At 42.9% G+C, this 19,401-nt stretch overlaps 1 protein-coding gene across 1 annotated transcript in view; it reads left to right on the forward strand.

The window, feature by feature from the left end:
* INSYN1 (inhibitory synaptic factor 1) overlaps positions 1–19,150 on the forward strand; it is a 54,877-nt gene extending 35,727 nt beyond the window's left edge. The window contains exon 3 of the mRNA XM_088148447.1: positions 15,508–19,150. Within this exon, the coding sequence (XP_088004573.1) occupies positions 15,508–16,185 (678 nt within the window). The 3' untranslated portion in view covers positions 16,186–19,150. The remainder of the gene's footprint in view (positions 1–15,507) is intronic.
* Positions 19,151–19,401: the final 251 nt, after the last annotated feature.

Here is a 19,401-nt window from a genome sequence, read left to right on the forward strand (position 1 = left end):
TATAAGCCTTCTATTTCCTTCCTTCCTTCCTTCCTTCCTTCCTTCCTTCCTTCCTTCCTTCCTTCCTTCCTTCCTTCCTTCCTTCCTCCCTCCCTCCCTCCCTCCCTCCCTCCCTCTACCTTCCTTCCTTCCTTCCTTCCTTCCTTCCTTCCTTCCTTCCTTCCTTCCTTCCTCCCTTCCTTCCTTCCTTCCTCCCTTCCTCCCTCCCTCCCTCCCTCCCTCCCTCCCTCCCTCCCTCCCTTCTTCCTTCCTTCCTTCCTTCCTTCCTTCCTTCCTTCCTTCCTCCCTCCCTCCCTCCCTCCCTCCCTCCCTCCATCTTCCTTCCTTCCTTCCTTCCTTCCTTCCTTCCTTCCTTCCTTCCTTCCTCCCTCCCTCCCTCCCTCCCTCCTCCCCTCCCTCAGTGCCAGGGAGCATTCTTTGGAGTTGAGCCCTAACCTAATCCTAAATCTAATGAAACAACCAATCAGCCAATCAAACAAACACAATTCTAACTGGGGGGTGTGGGGTGTGGGGTGTGGGGTGTGGGGTGTGGGGTGTGGGGTGTGGGGTGTGGATGGCCAAGAAATCAGGCTTCTAGGCTCCTGTCCTCTTGATACCTTGGGGAACGGAGGAATTCAGAATATACCCTCTTGGCCAATGCAAATTGGATAGGAAGTTTCCAGCTGAAGCAGATGGTTATGAAGAAAACAAGATGCCGAGCCATAAAGAGTGTTGTAGGTAATGACCAGCATTTTGATTAGGATCTGGAAGCCCACTGGCCCCAGTGCAGCGCCACCTTACCAGTGTTCTTCTGCTCTACCAGCTCATGCTGATCAGAAGTGGGCAGCTGCGTTTTGAACCAATGGCAGCTTCCAAAACGTCTCTGAGGGCAGCCCCCAGAAAGCAAATAGCATTGATCAAAGCATGAGGTGATAAAGGCATGGGTTACCCTTGCCAGAGCAGTGACAACAAAAGAGCATAGAATTGCACTGAAAATGTGCTTTTTGCTCAATGTTTGGGTTCAGGGGAGTAGAAGTTTCCCCTTAAGCATGGTCTTCTCCTCCTGATCAATTTTCTTTTTTTCCAGCACAGCTTTGGACAGGGTGGGGAGCAATTACCCTGGACCATCTGTAGGACCTCAGGATCCCATCCAAATTAGAAGCTGTTAGGAATAAGCTGGTGGTGGGGGAGGAGGTCCTGGCATTTCCAGGTCTAAATGGTGATGGGAACATTCCTCCATTTCTGCTACATTTCCTTTCTAATGCAATGTGGAAAGAGACTGTTTTTGACTAGAGTTGATCCATCCTGCAGTGAAGATGGAGCCGGGGTTGGTGAACGTATTGAATATTTTAAAAAGTATCTCTAGGCTAAAATGGGAGGGAGGCAATGATAAACCTGTTCTGTAACAGGGCCAATACCACTGTAAGGATACAGTCCTGAGGACCAAGTTCAGCCCAAGGACATCTTTCCTCCCCCCCCCCCCGCCCCCCACCTCCACTTCTGGGCATTTTCCTTCTTCCTTGTTCTTGCTGACTGTTCCCTGTGTTGGGGATTCTGTCTTGAGGAAGGGGTGACATTCGATGACTTCAGGCCATTTCCAAGGCTCTGTTTTTAGGATACTGTGCTATCAAAATCTAAATCCCCACCAAAAACATTCCATTCAGCCTGCTCTGTGTGGAAACTGATTGTGGATAAGTCTTAATCTTTCCTAATCCACAGCTATTTGAAGGATCACGAAGTATATTATGATTGGATTATGTGGCCAAATCCAGCAAGATATATTAAGGATTCGGGTCACCATCCCACATCTGGACTACTTTATGCCCAGGGGTCAGAAAATCCTTGGCACAGCTCCTTCTCTTCTCATTGCATATGGCAAGCAAGGTCAGAAAATCTGCATTTATATCTGTCTATAGCCAGAGGCCAAGGAGCTGCTTGGGTAATTATGTCCAGGGGACATGCAGCAGAAAGAGGCAAAATGAGAGAACCTGGAACTTCCTGGCAATCAGAGGATCCTCCTTGTGTGGCTTGTTCAGAACACAGATGTATAAATATCAAGATGAGCTAAACTCAGCACACGCGTTATATTCTCTCTCTCTCTATGCTGGGTGTCTATTTCTGAATGAAAAACTAGCTTGCTGTTGCTACCAAGGAAGGAACAGAAGGGAGAAAGGAAAGGAACGGAATATTATATTTAATAATAAGTTCCACTTTGGTGCAAGGATACAGCTAGCATATGTCATTCTTAGCTTTAAAAAAAAAAAATCCTTACAGAGCAGTGTGTATTTAAAAAAAAAAAATGTCCCAAAATAATAATCTACATCTACGGGATTAAAAAAAAAAGATATATTATAAATAGTCACAAGCATATAAAAGAGAGTTGCATTTTAAAAAGTAGTTTATTTAAGGTGTTTGTTCTAAAAGCAGCTTTATAGTTAATTGCTTCTGATGAAGCATGCAGATTTTCTTTTTCTTTCTTTCTTTCTTTCTTTCTTTCTTTCTTTCTTTCTTTCTTTCTTTCTTTCTTTCTTTCTTTCTTTCTTTCTTTTTAAACTAATAATTCATAGGAAATGTGATAGACTGGAATAACAAGTGAATATGTACAGGACTTATATGGACCCAGATTTAATTTGATCTGCACCTTGCTATTTACCATTCCTGCATAGGCTGCCAGATCAATGCCATTTGAAAATGCACATTTGGGGAAAGAAAATGTTCCAGAATGCCTATTTTGAACATGAGGTTCTGTGCAGGTATTTCATACACACGCATGCACACACACACATAATCACAAATGCATATTCAAACAGGATGGGGTATCCTGATGAATGAATCAATATGAAATTGACAAGGAGGGCTCCGCTGTGATGGTATCACACATGTCGTGTGCCATGATATGTGGGAATGACTTTGGGAGACAGGGGGAAGAGCCACAGCCAGAGGAATAGTTGGACAAGAGGCAGCTGAGCCCACAAAAGAAATGTGGGCCTGGCAAATGTCTCAGAAGGGACCCTCCCTAGTTTCTTGGGTTGTAAAACTGACTTTGAGTGTACTTTGAGACTTGCAAGATTCTGTTAATGTAACCTTATAATAAAGTAGAATTAGTCCCTCTGGTCATGCTTCCTGTCTGGACTACCTCACAAGGCTGGCATCCATTTTGCAAGTTGCAAAATGCATTTCTCGCCCTTCAGCTTGAGAGCCGAAGACACTAGGGCGGGTCCCTTCTGAGATGTTTGCCAGGCCCACATTTCTTTTGCGGGCTCAGCTGCCTCTTGTCCAACCATTCCCCTGGCTGTGGCTCTTCCCCCATCTCCCAGGGTCATTCTCACATACCATTATACCATGCTATCGTTGTGCAAAGAACAAGAATGCTTTGACTCAGGCCATTTGTGCAGTGATGTTATGACATTGAAGATGTTCTTTGTCCCCCTCCCATGTTCCCTGATGACCCCTACAGGGCACAGCCTGATCTGTCCATTCCTAGGGTGAAGGATATCTGACAGAGAATTTAAGGAAATGCAGTTCACCTCTGAAGCAATGGCAAAATAATTGCTTGCTACCTGCTGGGTTTTTTCTCTGACAAGCTATAGTTTGGCATGAAGTTACAGCTGGCTCAACTGCAGGTTCGCTGGGGATATTGGAAAGAGACATTTGTTAGAGTTGGGTTTGTCTTTCTAGTTCCTTCCAGGCATACAAAGTGGGGTAATGCTTGCTTTTCAAAGACATCCTCCCTCGTAATCAACGCAAGAGAAATCGGATAACATCTCCATTGAGATGGGGCAGAGAGAGGCACGATACTTAGACAGAATGCAGCGATCTCCCCCTTTGACAGAGCAGAGCAGATCGGATACCCTATAGCCAGTTTGGGATCATATAGACAGTCTGGTGTTGTGGTTAAGATGCTGGACTAAAAAACAGGAGACTTCTAGTCTTCCCTTAGGTTTGGAAGCCAGCTGCGTGATGGTGGGCCAGTATAATTGGTTGTGGGAAAGATCTTGGGAAACAGGGCAAAGAGATGCATGCCAGGGAATGGTCAGATAAAAGGCTGCTGAGCCCTCAGCAGGAAAGTGGATAGGGCAAAAGGTTCAGAAGAGACCCTCCCTAATTTTTGGGCTGTAAAGGAAATGGGGGGAGAGAAGTATTTTCAGACTTGCAAGATTGATGTCAGCTTTACTAAACAGACCAGGCAGGAAACATGACCACATGAGCTAATTCTATTTTAGTGTAAAGCTACCTTAATAGAACCTTGCAAGTCTGAAAGTACAATTTAATTAATTAATGAGTTAATCAATTAAGAGCCTTCTCTGCCATTGCCCCCGCCCTATGGAATACTCTCCCCCAGAGGTGTGGCGGGCCCCTACTCTCCCCACCTTCCAGAAAGGGGTGAAGATCTGGCTCTGCCAACTTGCATGGGAAAAGAAGAGGGGCAATCAACCCTGGGAGTGGCTGGCACCTTGAAGATGCTCCCATAATCTTTATTTACCATCAATATCTTGGAGGACATTATTTATGTATGAACTTGGTTTTTTATTGTATTTTTATTGTATTTTAATTAATATTCTTGTTTTTACTGTAAACCACCCAGAGTCACTCTTGAGTGAGATGGGCAGTGACTAAATTTGAAATATGAATGAATGAATGAATGAATGAATGAATGAATGAATGAATGAATGAATGAATGAATGAATTCTAGGCTGGCCAGCTCCAAACAGCTAGGTGGCTTCACAAAATTAAAAGAACGGCATTTCCATTAAAAAGAAAACATACCAAAAGAAAAAACCACATCCACTACAAACGTCCATAAAACACCAACCCTACAATTGTTCCTTCCCTCCTTGTACACCCTTTAGCAGAAAAAAAATCCGTCCCAATTTGGCTTTTGAACAATTAAAAAAGGCGCAAAGCTTTCCCTGAGGCTTACATTGAAACGACCCCAAAAGAGAAATAAAATAGGTCAGAGGGAGACACAAATGGCCTAGTGCTCCTTTTTAATACTTTTTGGATTTTAGACTGGGTAAGATGCACATGTCATTCTGCCACACAGCCAGAAGTTGTAGTTTATTGTGACACTTGGAATGGAAACCGCTCAAAGAGAGGAACTCATATCTCCTCTGCATTCCTGTAATAGGTGTCCCCGGGCATTTTCCAAGGAGTTCAAGCTTTGTGCATGATCTCCTTTTCATCCTCAATATTACTTCTTTGGCCAGGCTACAAGCAACACGCATAGGAAGCAAGGATAGGAATTGACTTTATTCCAATCTGATTGATCGGCCTACCTTAGTATTGTCTACAGTCATTAGCTTGTGTCCAGGACTGACTTTCAACCCTAATCCCAACAAACTTCAGCAGGGCTCCACTGAGAATTAGACTTAATATAAGTTAGCATAGCTTTGCATTCTCATAGTGCTTTATAAATTCTAGTATTATTTACGTCCTTTCATAGTTACCTATCCTAGTTAGTTCTAGCATTGAGATTATTCATTGTAAAATTCATTGTAATTTTATAGGATTCTTTTGCATTTTAATTCCTGTATTCTGTAATTTTATGTGATCTTTGCCTTATTGTCTTCTATCAGTATGACTTTTTATTTTTATTTCTATTTTAGCGTAATTGTTACTGTTATTAGTTCTATGCTGGTCTATGACCGAAATAAGATCCGTTGATGAATTGTCTACAAAAAAAGACAGAATGTGTTTTCTTGGGGAGATTCCTATCTTCTCAATCAAAACCTTCATTGCAGCATTGGGCAAAGCTAGAATTAAGTGGTGCTAAGTAAAAAATGGGCCAATTTTGCAACACAGACCATGATCTACCATAATATAGTCTCTTTAGGCCTAGTTGATTGGCAGTTAAAGTCCAGGGTTGTGGCATGTAGATGCTCTGTTCTTTCCATTCATGGGCCAACCACCATCCATTGCCCCCCCCCCTTAGCCTGACCCCCCTATTCTTGAGATTGCACACAATTACAATAATGGTATAAACGGTTGGTTTTCTTTTGTTTTTGGACACAATCACCAGAATTAGAAACCCATCTCACAGCTGCAAACTTTCTTAGGCTGCCAATTTTTGAACCGGATTTCTCATGAACCCAGAGACCTCTAGCAGCTGGAGGTTATATGTTCTACATTTGTCCAGAATTATATTTTGTGATCTCTGTAGCACCAGCCCTGCCTGTTAGGAAAAACATAACACTAAACCTCCCAGTGCCTTTGGTGGGAGCATCGCATTTTCAGTGGAAAGTCCCAGATAAACAGTGGTCTTGCAGGAGCTCATGTTCTAAACCGTTGTCCTTCTCTGCATCACCATCCTGCATAGAAAGGAATCGATTAGTACCTTGCACTGATTGTGCATAATCCAAACAGGGGGAAATGTAGGAGGCTGACCCCAGAGACAGGAGAAACTAGTGATATTTACTGGGTGGAATTCTTCTGCAGGAAGGGCAGTTGCAAAGAGGGTAAGCCGAGAACACTTGCCAAAAGGAAGGCACAGACATTCACAGAGTCAACTGAACAAGGAAAGACATGGATTCATGTTAGTTTCAGCTAACAAGAATCAAAATGGTGTAGTGGTTAAGGTGCTGGACTAGAGCTTGAAAGACCCAAGGTTAAGTCTGTCTCTTATGGAAACTCACTAGATGACTTTGGAGAAGTCACTTGCTCTTAGCCCAGCCTACATCACAGAGATCTTGTTGTGGGGATACAAAAGGAAGATCCCCATGAAAACTGTCTTGAGTTCTTGGAATAAGGCAGGATATAAAACAAACAAACAAACCTTATCAGTTGGTGGGGAGATCTGGATTTATCTAACAGCATCTACATCCCTTATGGGTGAATGCTCAAGTTATAAGTAATGCTGGTTGAGAATTGGAAAGTCTGTACTGGAATCAGGTAACTGCCCAGTAACATAGTTAGATCATGAAGGAATAAAATCTTTCTGTACTCAAGATGAGGGGCTGAGACACCCTCACCACCACCACACACCCCAAAAAACCCTATCCAATGCTAGTTTGGATTATTTAGCAAGCAAGATTGGCTTGAGACAGCCTTGTAACCATTTGCATGCTTCCTGCTCAAGATTCAGAAGGATTTTTAGTTAAAGCAAAGGGAGAGAAGCAATGTCCTTCTATAAAGCCCAGAGTGCTCTTAAAGCCCTGGCTCCAAACTTGGCATAAAAACGTGATATTGGCCCTGCAGGACTGGTAAAAGTTGGAGTCTGTAGCTGATCAGTGATTATCATGGTCAATGCTACCATTTAGGTTTAGGGAGATTGCAGCTTCAGTCTACTTTGAACAGCTTGAGAGCCCCAGGCAGAGAAGGATCTTGATCCAGGTCTCACTGCAGACACCAGGGATGAATCTGGGATCTCTGGAGAGCAAAGTAGGGGTTCTGCCGAGCCATCATCCCTCTCCAAAGGAGGCAGCTTAAGAGAATGCATTCCCATTACCAGCAACCCGTGAAGGGAAAAGGTTTCTGCACTGCCAGTGCTGGTTCAACTTTGGATTTGGCACCCCAGACTTCCTGCTTCCTGCTTCATTGTGCCACCAACCCAAGACTGCAATTTTTAGATGCAATTAAACATTCTCTGTCACTTAAGTTAGGAAATATAGGCTGGAAGGAACTCAGCATTCGTATACACACACACCACTTAAACCTTCACCATGTCAAGTCAACCTCCTTAAAAATAAAGCACTTTTCTGGATTTATGAAGAAAAACACACCAATGTTTTTGAAATCTAGGGACTGACTCACTGAGTGGTGGGGGGGGGGGGGTGGACATAGCAAATCAAAAGGATTTCGCAACTAAATAAGGTAGAAGGAAGCATTGTATCACATCAGCCCTTTGGCCTTTTCCAGGTCTGTTTGAGGATGGCAAGAATGAACTCCTATGTTCAGGGCTATGACTACTGCTAAGCTGGTGGTTTCCCTTCCACACTGAAGCCATGGGTGCAATTAAAGGTTTCTGAAATCATTGTGGCATTATCAAGAGTCAATCCACTGGGGTGCTCTAAGTCTATAATGTTGTTGCATTTCCAAAGGTGGCTCCGTATCACTTCTGCTCATCAGTAAGGGCTAAAAGTGTGTGGAACATGTGTAATTGTCCTGTGGATGATTTTCATATTACAGACCACCTGAATGCAACTTTTAACAGCCCCAGGCAGATGAGTGTGTTCAATTTCCCAAAGGAAATCATTCCTTCAGTTCCAAGTTCAACCTGCTCATTTTCATACCCCTAATGAGTTTTTTCTTGCCTTTGAGCAGAAATGAATATTCAACGCCACCTTTGAATGTGATGAATTTCCCGCAGACTCTTTGCAGGGGGTGAGGGCAGTGAATGCAAATGTCAAGCCTTTGGGATCGCTTGAGAAAAAGCCAAAGATTTGTAAAGGGGATGCCAAATATTTGGGAATCCATGTTCATAGGTGGCTTTGTCTCACCCAGGCTAGTGGAATGAGCTGGTGCAGAAGTAACATAGCAGGGGTTAGCCTTGGACCAGATTTGCCAATTCCTTTCTCTGTTCAAACCTCCTTTACAGGGTTGTGGTGAGGATAAAATGAGGGAGGGAAGACTGAATACTGCTTTGAGCTCTTGGAGGAAAAGTGGGACATAAATCATCATCATCATCATCATCATCATCATCATCATCATCATCATCATCATATCTGGATCTCTCACAATCTGAATTATTCTCAATGGAGTAACCATGTTCCTTGGCAGGAAAAGAGTCACACTGTCAACTGTTAGGCTCAGAACAACTCAAGGAATTAGTGCAGATGTTCATACTACAATATACTGAAAAGAAAATTAACCCTTAAGCAGAAAGGCCTTTCTTGGATTTGTGGTGGATTTCCACAGCTATAGGGTACATACCGAAAGCCACATCATGTGTGTCATGATGTCATTGTGCAAACGAAGCAAATGATGTCATCTGTGCATTGCATCATGAGCTCTTGCCTCCCCTGAGGACACCCGTGCACATGCATCTTTGCTGAGAATTGGTCTTCTACAGATGTTCAATGCATGCAGAAACATCCTGTTCTTTGAGGTGAGGTTGCTGGTTGAGGAAACTCAGCAATGTCTTGCAGTTCAGTTATGAAAAAGGAAAGCTCGAGGTAGAGTACTCTGCTTTGGTTGTGAGAAATTAAGCACCTGTGCTTCATATGCTGTCTGGGGTTCAGTGGGTTTCGCTTTGCTTCTTATCTTTCCTAAATGTGCTGGGGGGGGGGGGAACCTTGAGATTTAGGTATAACCAACATCACTGAGAGGGAAAGTGGATGGGCAGGTTGGCTCCAATGAGATTTCAATCTTCAGATTGATCTGGAGCAGTGAATTAATTGGATCTGAACGTGGGAGTCTATCGAGGACATTTGGAAGAGTCAACTCCATGCTTGAGATCAGATCACCAAATTGGGACAATGTGATTTTGGGAAAAATAAATGGATTTGATTGGAATCATCCATTTGATTTTGAACTTGATTGGAATCATCAATCTGGTCTTGAATTTGATTGGAATCATCAATCCGATCTCTATTCAAGCCAGAGATTTGCCAATTCATGTTTGAACTGAAGATTCTCCCTGGCTTCGGAGAAAGCAACGCTGCTAAATTCATTCATCCCAAACTGATTCACACGTACATCCTTGCTGATTCATTCACTTGTTCTAACGAAACTATGGATGGCATTGAGTCATTTCAGTTCAGCCTTAGAAGGAAGGAAGATTTTTCCATCTTTTTCCTGGCACTTGCCTCTGCTAATTCATTCTATTTTATCTCTCACTGTCTCGTTCTTTTGCACTCTCACCTTTAGAAAATACCTTGTTAAAAAAAAAAAATGGTAGTAACTGTCAGTCATTTTTCAGATTTCAACTGCTTTGCCAGCATCTCTCAGAGCGGAGCCTTAGAGAGTGGGAAGCACATGCAACTTCTGTCAGTGGTGGTTAGTGAGGTTTTATTTCACAGGCTCTGGTATATTTGGAGCTGTTGATCACCTATTGCAGCTGGTAGATAAATAAATAGATTCTCATATCGTGAAATCTCAATGGAGTGGCTCTGAACACACTGGACTTGACACCCAGCTACCCAAAGTCTTGCAGCACTTCCTTCCATTGGCATCAATACATCATTACCCAAATGAAGCAAGTGATGTCCTTGGCATCATTTGCATGATAAATGATGGCCATGATATCATTTCCATCAATTAGCATTATTTCTATCATGACATGAGCACACCAATGGCATAAATTGGTGTGATGATGTGCTTTCCATTTAGTGGACATTTGTCAATAACAGACACATCCCCCCTTCCCCATTAGTCAATTAAAATGGGTTTCACTTTGTGTGTGCCTGTGTATTCATTTCCCTGGTAATCTCCCATCCAAACACTAACCGGGTCTGATCGTGCTTAGCTCTTCAAGATCAACAAAGCCACCTAAGTGCTGCTGCCTGGCCAGACCCTTTCCTCATCCTTCTGCCTCCTAGGGGAAGCCCCTTCTATTCTGCTTTCCTTCCCAAAGCAGAACCCCGCCATCAGCTCCATGGTCAACCCAACATTCCCCTCCTGCTAATGTTCAAGAGCCATGTCTCCTGATGCATGTAGCACCGTGCCGTGAACGCATTAATATTTATTAACCCGACTAAATGTGTAAGGACATAAGTAGGCATTCATTATTCAACATGACAAGGGTAGCTAAATGTGTTTGTATTCAGAGACCTGAGTGGAAGCCTGGCAACTTTGGCGGTACGTGGACTACTCGGTAGCTTTTGTGATCAAAGGGTGATTTTGAAAAGCTGCAGAGGTTGGGCACTTAAGTTTTCTTATAGAAAAAGCAATGAAGGCCAGCACTAAAGGAGAATGGAATCCTACTAGATCAAGCAGAACAGAAGGGCAATGCTCTTTGCCCAGCAAGTTTTATTCAGTGGTAGTGTTCCTCAGAACATGGAGGGTTCACAAAACCATATGTCCCAGAGGTGATTCCGTCATGCCCTGAAAGACTAGGGTTAGCCTCCATGGGTTTGACTAATCTGAGACAGAGAGACTGGATGTGTTCACCCAACATATTTTAACAACTCGGAAGCTGCATTCCTACAAGATCCTAAGCTTGTTAGTGTTCATTTAGCATGTGTATGTATGTGTGACTTAGTGTGTTGAGTGAACTCAGCCCACTTGGGTAGTTTATGGTTCAGTATTTTGTGCAAATGCAGATGTTGGATTCATTCTGTAACCTTGTTTATGAGTGTTGTGTGAATGAAGCCAGGTAGATAAAACAAAGAGAGAAAAGTGAGCGTACACACAATAGACCAGTGTTTCTCAATCTTGGCAACCTGAAGACGTGTGGACTTCAACTCCCAGAATTCCCCAGCCAGCATGGGGTGGGATGGGCTCACACAACTGTTAGGCTACCCAAAAAGCTCCAGAAAGCCCAGCAAACAAAACCCAAGATTAATACTAACCATGCTTAGCAGGTTGTTAAGCTCCAATAGAAGAGAACCAAGAAGCTAAATCCAAAAACACTAGGGAATTCCTGGAAGCTTGGCACTCAGACAAGTCAGCCACCAGTAGACACATAGAGATAAACCACATTTACACACCATCCAAAAGAGACAATAAAAAAGCTAAGAAGGAAACAAAAAGACCAGATCGTCTCCAGCAGCCTACATTCAGATAAGCAGGGATTAACACCAGACAAACAATCAAGCAGAGAATGATGCCCTAATCAAGGAACTACCAAAGAGAAAATCACGCCCTCACCAACACTGGCAGGGCAAGCTACTGTATATAAACAGGGAGCAAACCCCACACTCCCTTGCACTGATGGTGTTACCTGGTTGAGTAATGAAATATCTGCAAGCAAACAGCCAAGCTCAGAGAGCATCCAGGACTCCACATGCTGTAAAGCTGCCAGTTTTCAACTGACCTGGTCAAGCATTCTGGGTAAATACAGTTAAAGAGTTGGAGGGGGTGTCTTTCCTATGTCCACAGCCTTCTGCAAAGGTAGCCTGAACTCTCTGTCACCAACACAATTTTTAATATTCTTAATGGGAAAAACCTTGCCTTCAAAATAGGCTTCCTGCTTTTGCAGATATTTTCAATTTCCTTGTAGGATTTAGGTCAAGACCTTTCTCTGTTATTCAGGCCTTTTTCACAGAATTATTTCATGCCTTTGGGTTGATCTATACTTTAACCGACTGACATTTGGTTAATTTTTATCTGCCATCTGCTGTTTCAGTGCTGCAGAAACAACAAAGATCACTGCGGCACTAAGAAGAGATTTATTCTAGCAGAAGATTTTGTGTCTGCTCCATCCCATGCAGGAAATATCATCCCGAGGTGACATGGGAGTGCAAATGCAATCATTCTGAGATCACTTCTCCTGTTGTTTGCATCCAAGTATATTTAGATATTCCTTCTAACGTAGGCTGACCGTCACAGGTTTTATGGAATGAATTCTCACTGTGATTGTTTTTAAGATCCATTAAAATAATTTGTCATTCTTGACATTCTTTAATATGCAGAGCCACACATTTTGGGGGGGGGGACATGCATTCCTGTGAGAACCCTTTTTAAACATACTTTTCTTAAGGTACTTTTTTCTTTAAATAAATTCCTCTAATATATGCTGCATGAAAATGCAAGGCCCTCCAGAGAGAGACCTATTTTTGAATGCCACGTTCAGAGATATGGTTCTTTTTTATGGACATCTTCCTCCAATCATTTATTTTTGTGTAGATTTTTATATGGATGGACACAAGCTGACTCAGTTCAGTCCATGGTCTCAGATCAGTCCATGGAGAGGGGTCGGTGTTGGCAGATCTTGCAGATCCAGCACAAATTATATTTTCCTTTTGCCTTCCCACTCTCAGTGCGTGTGGGGTGGGGACATTTGACTTGCTGTTCTGATTCACAAGAATTTAATCTGCAGAGGAGTGTTATATTTCAGCACCACGAACAGCTCCTTGGCCTTTCATCACCTGGTTTGGGCTGTTCGATGCCTAGTCAATCAAAACTCCTAACTGAATCAGAAATGAAGGCCGCTAACTGTTCAAAAATGGCTATAAAAATTAAAACATAAATTAAGATGCAGATTAAAATTGAGTAACTCTTTAAAGCCTAGCAAAAGAGTTACATCTTTAGAATGTCTAAAAGCGAAGGATTGTATTCCATAGATTGGAGCAACACCGTAGAAGGTCCTTGACTGTCTGCCAAAAGGACAGGACTCTGATGACTGGGACATCTTTGAATGGGCCTCTCCTGTAGATCTTAGCAACTAGACAAATTCATCAGGGAAGACGAGGTTCATAGGGCTGGTTGTTAGGAGTGGGCAATGGTCCTACGGCGTCTCCACGGATCTGTTTCTCACTTCAGCTGTTGCTTCTCCATGAGCATCTGATGCTGGAAAGGCTTCTTACAGTTAATGCCACTTGCTCACCATACCGTACTGCAATACCAGCACTCAGTGATGATGAAGTAGTATGAAAACCACATACTTATGTACATGAGAATGGCAACCAAATGAACTTCTGGCATTTCATATCTTCCATTTCACTGCTACACTAGCCTTTTTTCAACTGTACAAACACATGTACACACATACCTTCCCGTGCACGCCTACATTCCACTGCCACCCCCATTTTAATTATTCCACCAGCCCGTCAATTAACAGCACCACTGAGCATCATTGCTCCTTCCTGAGCTGTATTTTAGATAAACGTTCCCTTGTATGTTTTTCTTGGAACTTCTGGATGTCTTACAGAGTTTTTGATGATACTTCTGGCTGTATCATAACGGCACTTACAGACTGACCCTCAATGTGAGAGAGGGTGGTGATAATTTAGACCAGGGGAGGTACCCTTTAGGGCCGACTTGTTATTTCTGAATTCCAAGCGTTTGCATGTAGTTCAGTGTAGAGTTCTCCCTGGCATATGCATTTTTTTATACTTTTGCAAAGGGTAAATCATGACATTGCACTGCAAAATGTGGGATAGGGAGGATTTAAGCATTAACTGCAGTCTGGCTTGGAAAAGGTTTAGAGAATATCTATGGGGCAAATTTACCTTAGTATATGAACCTATTTTTTCTTCTTCTTACCAATAACAATGATGATTAGATCACCACTCATTGCAAAATCTTTCAGCCTCTGTCTTACAGGGGATCTGCATTCTTTCTCTCCTTGCGAGACCTATAGCATGTCTTGACCCGTGTATATATAATTTACAGTAAATTCCCTCTGATTGTTCAGTTAATGGCATCACTAGACTCTCCACGTAAGAGCAGAAAGTGATAGGCTTCGACTCTTGCGCTCATCCCTTTTTTCATTTTATAGCAACCCAAAGCACCTTTTTTAAAAAAATAAAAAGAAGAAAAGAGATCCGTTATTGGAAGCTGGGCACCCTACGCTGACAACTATTAATGTTTAGACTGATTTTCCCCCTTCCTTTAAAAAAAAAAAAAGATTCTCTTGATGGAGGCATTGCCTCTTAAAGCATCATGGCCTAATAAGCCAGTGCCTAAAATATGTCACCTTTTTTCTTTTCACTGAAACCGTTGCCATGTCCTTTCCTTTGTGTCTGCACAGCGCTACCCTTCAGCTTCACTTTGTTAAGAAGAGAGCAATGCTATGATGTCAAGGTTGCAGGCGTATTTTCTGGTCTCCCCTCGAAAGCCTACAAGATCTTCCAAAAAGGAATTCTTCACAGTCAAAATGAATTTGGTCTGGGTAGGCTCAAAGCAATTGTTGAAAGCTTAACTCTTCTCTAAAAAGCAGTCAGCTCTGCATGGCCTCTCATCTCCGGCCACCATATACTGGAAATCAGGAGAAGTGTGGTTGGAAAGCCCCCCGTCACCACACTGCAAAGCGGGTGGACTTTTAGTTGCTTTAAGTTATCCCTCATAAAGGAGATGCTCATGGTGACCAAGGAATGGAGGTGGTAGGAAAAGGAAACGTGATGGAATAATTACTGTAGGTCAAGGCTGTGGGAGTTCATGCCTGTTGTGATGCACTCCAGCTGTCATCAGATGTGATAGGACTACAGGACTATGCTGTCTGGTAAAACTGGGTATTGTAATCCCAACGTATTTGAGGGACTTCAAATAAGGGAAGAGAAGGATGCTTTTTCTTGAGGCCCGGTTAGTGCTTGCAACGCAGACTTCATTTGATTTTAAGCTTGAAGACGGGACTTCCTTAATTAAATGAGCTTTCTCCAACCTGATGCTCCCCTTTGAACGTATTGAACTACAGGTCCTATGATTCCTGGCCAAAAGGTCTATTAGCCTGTTGGCTGGCAGCAAGAAGAGCTTTGGTCCAACACTTCTGGCAGTTGTTTGGAGTTAGGTGGCGCCTAAACTGAATACATGAAATTAAATTAATACTGAGGTCCCAGCCTTAGGGAAGGTTGCTGAGAAGCCTGTCACTTGAGTTGCCCTGTATGGAAGCTGTGGTGAAATGAACTTAAAGGAGGTGGAAACATTGTTTATGGAGATGCCCAAAGCTGCTATATGGGTCTTAACAACCTACTCTTTCTCTCTGCCCATTAGGTGGTCAGCCAGATTGACAAGTTGACCTCTGACTTCGAGTTTGAGCTGGAACCAGATGATTGGACAACCACCACAGTGAGCAGCACCTCCAGCAGTGAGAAAGGTGGAGGCATATTTGACCTTGGACACCTGGATTTCATGACCTCAGATATCCTCTCTGACAGCTGGGAGTTCTGCTCCTTCCTTGAAGCCTCCACCCCTTCAGATTCTGGGGATGGCTCGGAGCAGCAACAGCAGCAGCAAGGGCAGCAACCCGATTACCAGCTCATGAATGGTGGGGTGTTGATCTCCAACGGACCCCGGATTGAAACCCCAGACTCTTCCAGTGAGGAAGCTTTCAGATCCATACCAAGTCACAAACCTCAACATCAGAGGACGCCGGGCACCAGGGAGCGGGTGCGGTTCAGTGACAAAGTCCTCTACCATGCTTTGTGCTGTGATGATGATGAGGAAGCGGACAGTGGGCCCCTTCTGGAGGACCCTCCGGAAGAGCCCAGCGAGACAACTCAGAAGGGGGCCTTAGTTGCCAAGACAGCAATGCGACGGTCCCCTCACCTTGGCAGTGCTCAGCAGCGAAAGCTGACACGGAACAGTAGCACCCAGACGGTGTCGGATAAAAGTACTCAGACGATTCTCCCCTATATTTCGAGCAAGCAGAAACTCAGCAACAAGAACTGAGGACCAGCAGGGGTGAAGGGTGGGCTGGGCTGAGGAGAAGGCTGCAGCTAGATAGATCTATAAACAGATAGATAAATTTCTCTATATATTTAAGTCAATAAATAATAATGATATGATAAAAATGGTAACAGGATATCATCTAACTACCTAACCATAATGTCAAGACTCAGGGAATTTAAACTGCTTTATTTATTGAATGTTGTTTTTCTCTACACACATAAAAGGCAACACACCCTACCCCACTCCACGTCACAAAGCAGGGGCATATATTTCAGATGACAAGAATACGCTCCACAAACTCCCCCAAGCTTTTCAGAATAGCATGTTTGACCAAGCAGCTTATTTTCCCCCCTCAGTTAATGGCCGTGTGAACCTGACCAACTTAGAGGAATTGGTTTGCTATGGTTGTTACAATGTGAAGCCAGGGAAAGTTGGCTTTAATTCTGCCTTCCTTTCTGATGCTTTGACTTGTCTTATATCCTCCAATATTTCTGGTGATTAAGACTCAGGCTGACTAGAATCTAGTCTGTCCCACATGAAAAGCTGGGAAAAATCCATTCAGAGGTTCAGAGAGGATGGCCATATGATTTGGCTAACTCTACCTCTTATGTTGGGGTAATCTTAACTTTCTTCTTGGCCTTTCCCCTTTCAAGAGTGTAAATTGGGGAAGGGAATAACGTTTAGTCCTCCAGATGATGGCGATCTTCAATTGCCATTACACAACAACATCTAGAAGGCCATAGATTACCCATTGCTTATTGATTTATTTAATGTGTATGACGTGTCAGACTCTGGGAGGCTAACAGTCTGTAAAAAATAGCCAACACTAAACAAAGACATTTTTTTAAAACAGCACAACACACTAAGGGTGACTCAAAAGAAAGAAAGAAACAAAACTACAACACCAAGATGGACTCGCTCAACTGTCTGTCCAATTCCTGAGGGAAGAACCAGGTCTTCAGGGCCTTGCAAAAGGTCAGCAGCAGAGGTCAGGGCCATCCAATTCTCTGAGCTTATGCTGTTCCATAGGACAAGCAGCATGACAGAGAAGATACACTTCCTGGGTCCCACTACATAACATTGTTTAATAGAGGGGACCTGGAACAGATTTCATGGGACAAGAAGAAATGACTGGAGATATGTGGTCCTGCAAATAGCCTGGCTCTGTGCCATAAAAGGCTTTATAGGTAATAACCAGCATCTTGAATTGCACTTAGAAGAACACTGGAAGCCAACACAACTTGCAAAATAGAGGTGTTACATCAATGTCCTGAGGCATGCCCATAACTACTTGTCCTGCATTCTGGACCAGCTGTAGCTTCCAAGTGGTCTTCAAAGGCTGATCCCCGTAGCATGCATTGCAATAATCTAAATAGGACATGACCAAAGCATGTGTGCCAGTGAGAAGTCTAGGAATGGGCACATCTGGCACACACACAATGGATCTGTGCATAGGCCTTCCTAGCCACAGTTGCCACCTGCTCCTTGAGCAGAAACTGAGAGTCTAGGAGGACTCCCACCTTAAGTGCTAAGGATTCTTCTTCTTCTTCTTCTTCTTCTTCTTCTTCTTCTTCTTCTTCTTCTTCTTCTTCTTCTTCTTCTTCTTCTTCTTCTTCTTCTTCTTCTTCTTCTTCCTCCTCCTCCTCCTCCTCCTCCTCCTCCTCCTCCTCTCTTTCTTCCAAGGAGCTTCATGGTATAGATGGTTCTTCTCTTCATTGCCCACTTTATTCCTACGCAGTAATGTTAGATGAATTAAATGGAGAGAAGGACACTGGAAAAAAGTTCATTGTGGCTTTCACAACTGGATGGAATTTAAACTGGGTTCCTCCAGTTCTCCTTAAAAATAATGGAACCACTCTAGCTCTCTTTCTATCCCTTAGGATCTATCACCTGGAGAATGAACCTGAAAACATATTTGTCTTGTCCAAGTCCCTTTCTCTACCTCGGGCAACCTTATTTAGGCTACCCACTCACTCTTACCACATTTCCACCTTGGTTTGAGTCTAACTGTGGAACACTTGGTAAGATCCATCATTGGGTGAAGGCTGTCCCCTCTCCATATCCCGACTTGTTTAAACATTGCTGGGGTTGAGGAATGGTCTACATTTTGAATTTTGAGAATTCAAAAGATGTGTCAGGGAGTTCCAGTGCATTAGAAAGGGAGTTATGCCAACTAGTCTTTGGAGTACAAGACTGATAGGCAACGCATCATCTCCATGTTATAAAACTAAAATTGTTGGAAAGAAAACTTTAGGTCTGCTCTTCAAGCATTCCTGAAATGCTGATTTCACAGGCAAGCTGGAAGATCCTCCAACATCATGCATATCATAATGCATATCATAGGTGCTGTTGCAGATACCCACATATTCAACATAAACATGAGGGCCTTCATATGACAGGTGGACATGTATACAACATTGGGGTCAAAACTAGTTGCCTCCCAGCTCATAAGCTGTGTTTAGCAATTTCCACAATGTTGGAGTAGGGCCCATAAGTTTTGGGCACCTTCTCATTCTAGACTCCTCTGCTTTAGAGCTTTGTTTCCCAAGGAAAACAAAAACTAACCTCAACTATTAAATCAAGGGTCAGTTGACTTGCTGAGAAGAATGCTATTGATCTTATATTTTTAATCTGCAGGCTGGTTTCTAAAATGGCTTAAGTGTGTTGGGCTCTCCTCAGGTGCCACAGAGAGCACCCTGGAAATACTAAGAGAGAAAATAAGATCTCATCACAGACAAATTCTGTTTTTTTTAAGATATGAACAATAATATTAATAATAATAAAACAATGTTTCTTGGCAGGCTTCGGTATAAAGGGATTGATTTGATTTGGGCTATAAGGAGTGATTTTGAGCTGGCCAAATGTATTTGAAATGGCTGTAAGCATGACTGTGACCCTAATCAATCTGGGAAATTGAAGTTGCCATATATACTTGCAGATCAGCCCATCTGTGGATAAACTGACCCTTGAATTTTTAACCAAAATAACATGAAAAATGTGCCACCCGTGGATAGGCCGACCCTCAAAATTTTTGTATGTTTTAATGTTCACAATTGGTTTATCTGTGGGTAATCCATGGATTATCCATTTTTCAAGGTATTTTGGTTAAAGATTTGAGGGTCATCTTATCTGCAGATGAGCTTATCTGTGAGTATATACTAGATATATGGGTACTTTAAAAAAGTATTACTGTACAGGTGAAACTCGAAAAATTAG

Source organism: Python bivittatus, unplaced genomic scaffold (assembly GCF_059951505.1).
Source record: "Python bivittatus isolate LINGU-HERP-01145 unplaced genomic scaffold, Pbiv_v1 ctg000530_np1212, whole genome shotgun sequence".
Taxonomy (NCBI): domain Eukaryota; kingdom Metazoa; phylum Chordata; class Lepidosauria; order Squamata; family Pythonidae; genus Python; species Python bivittatus.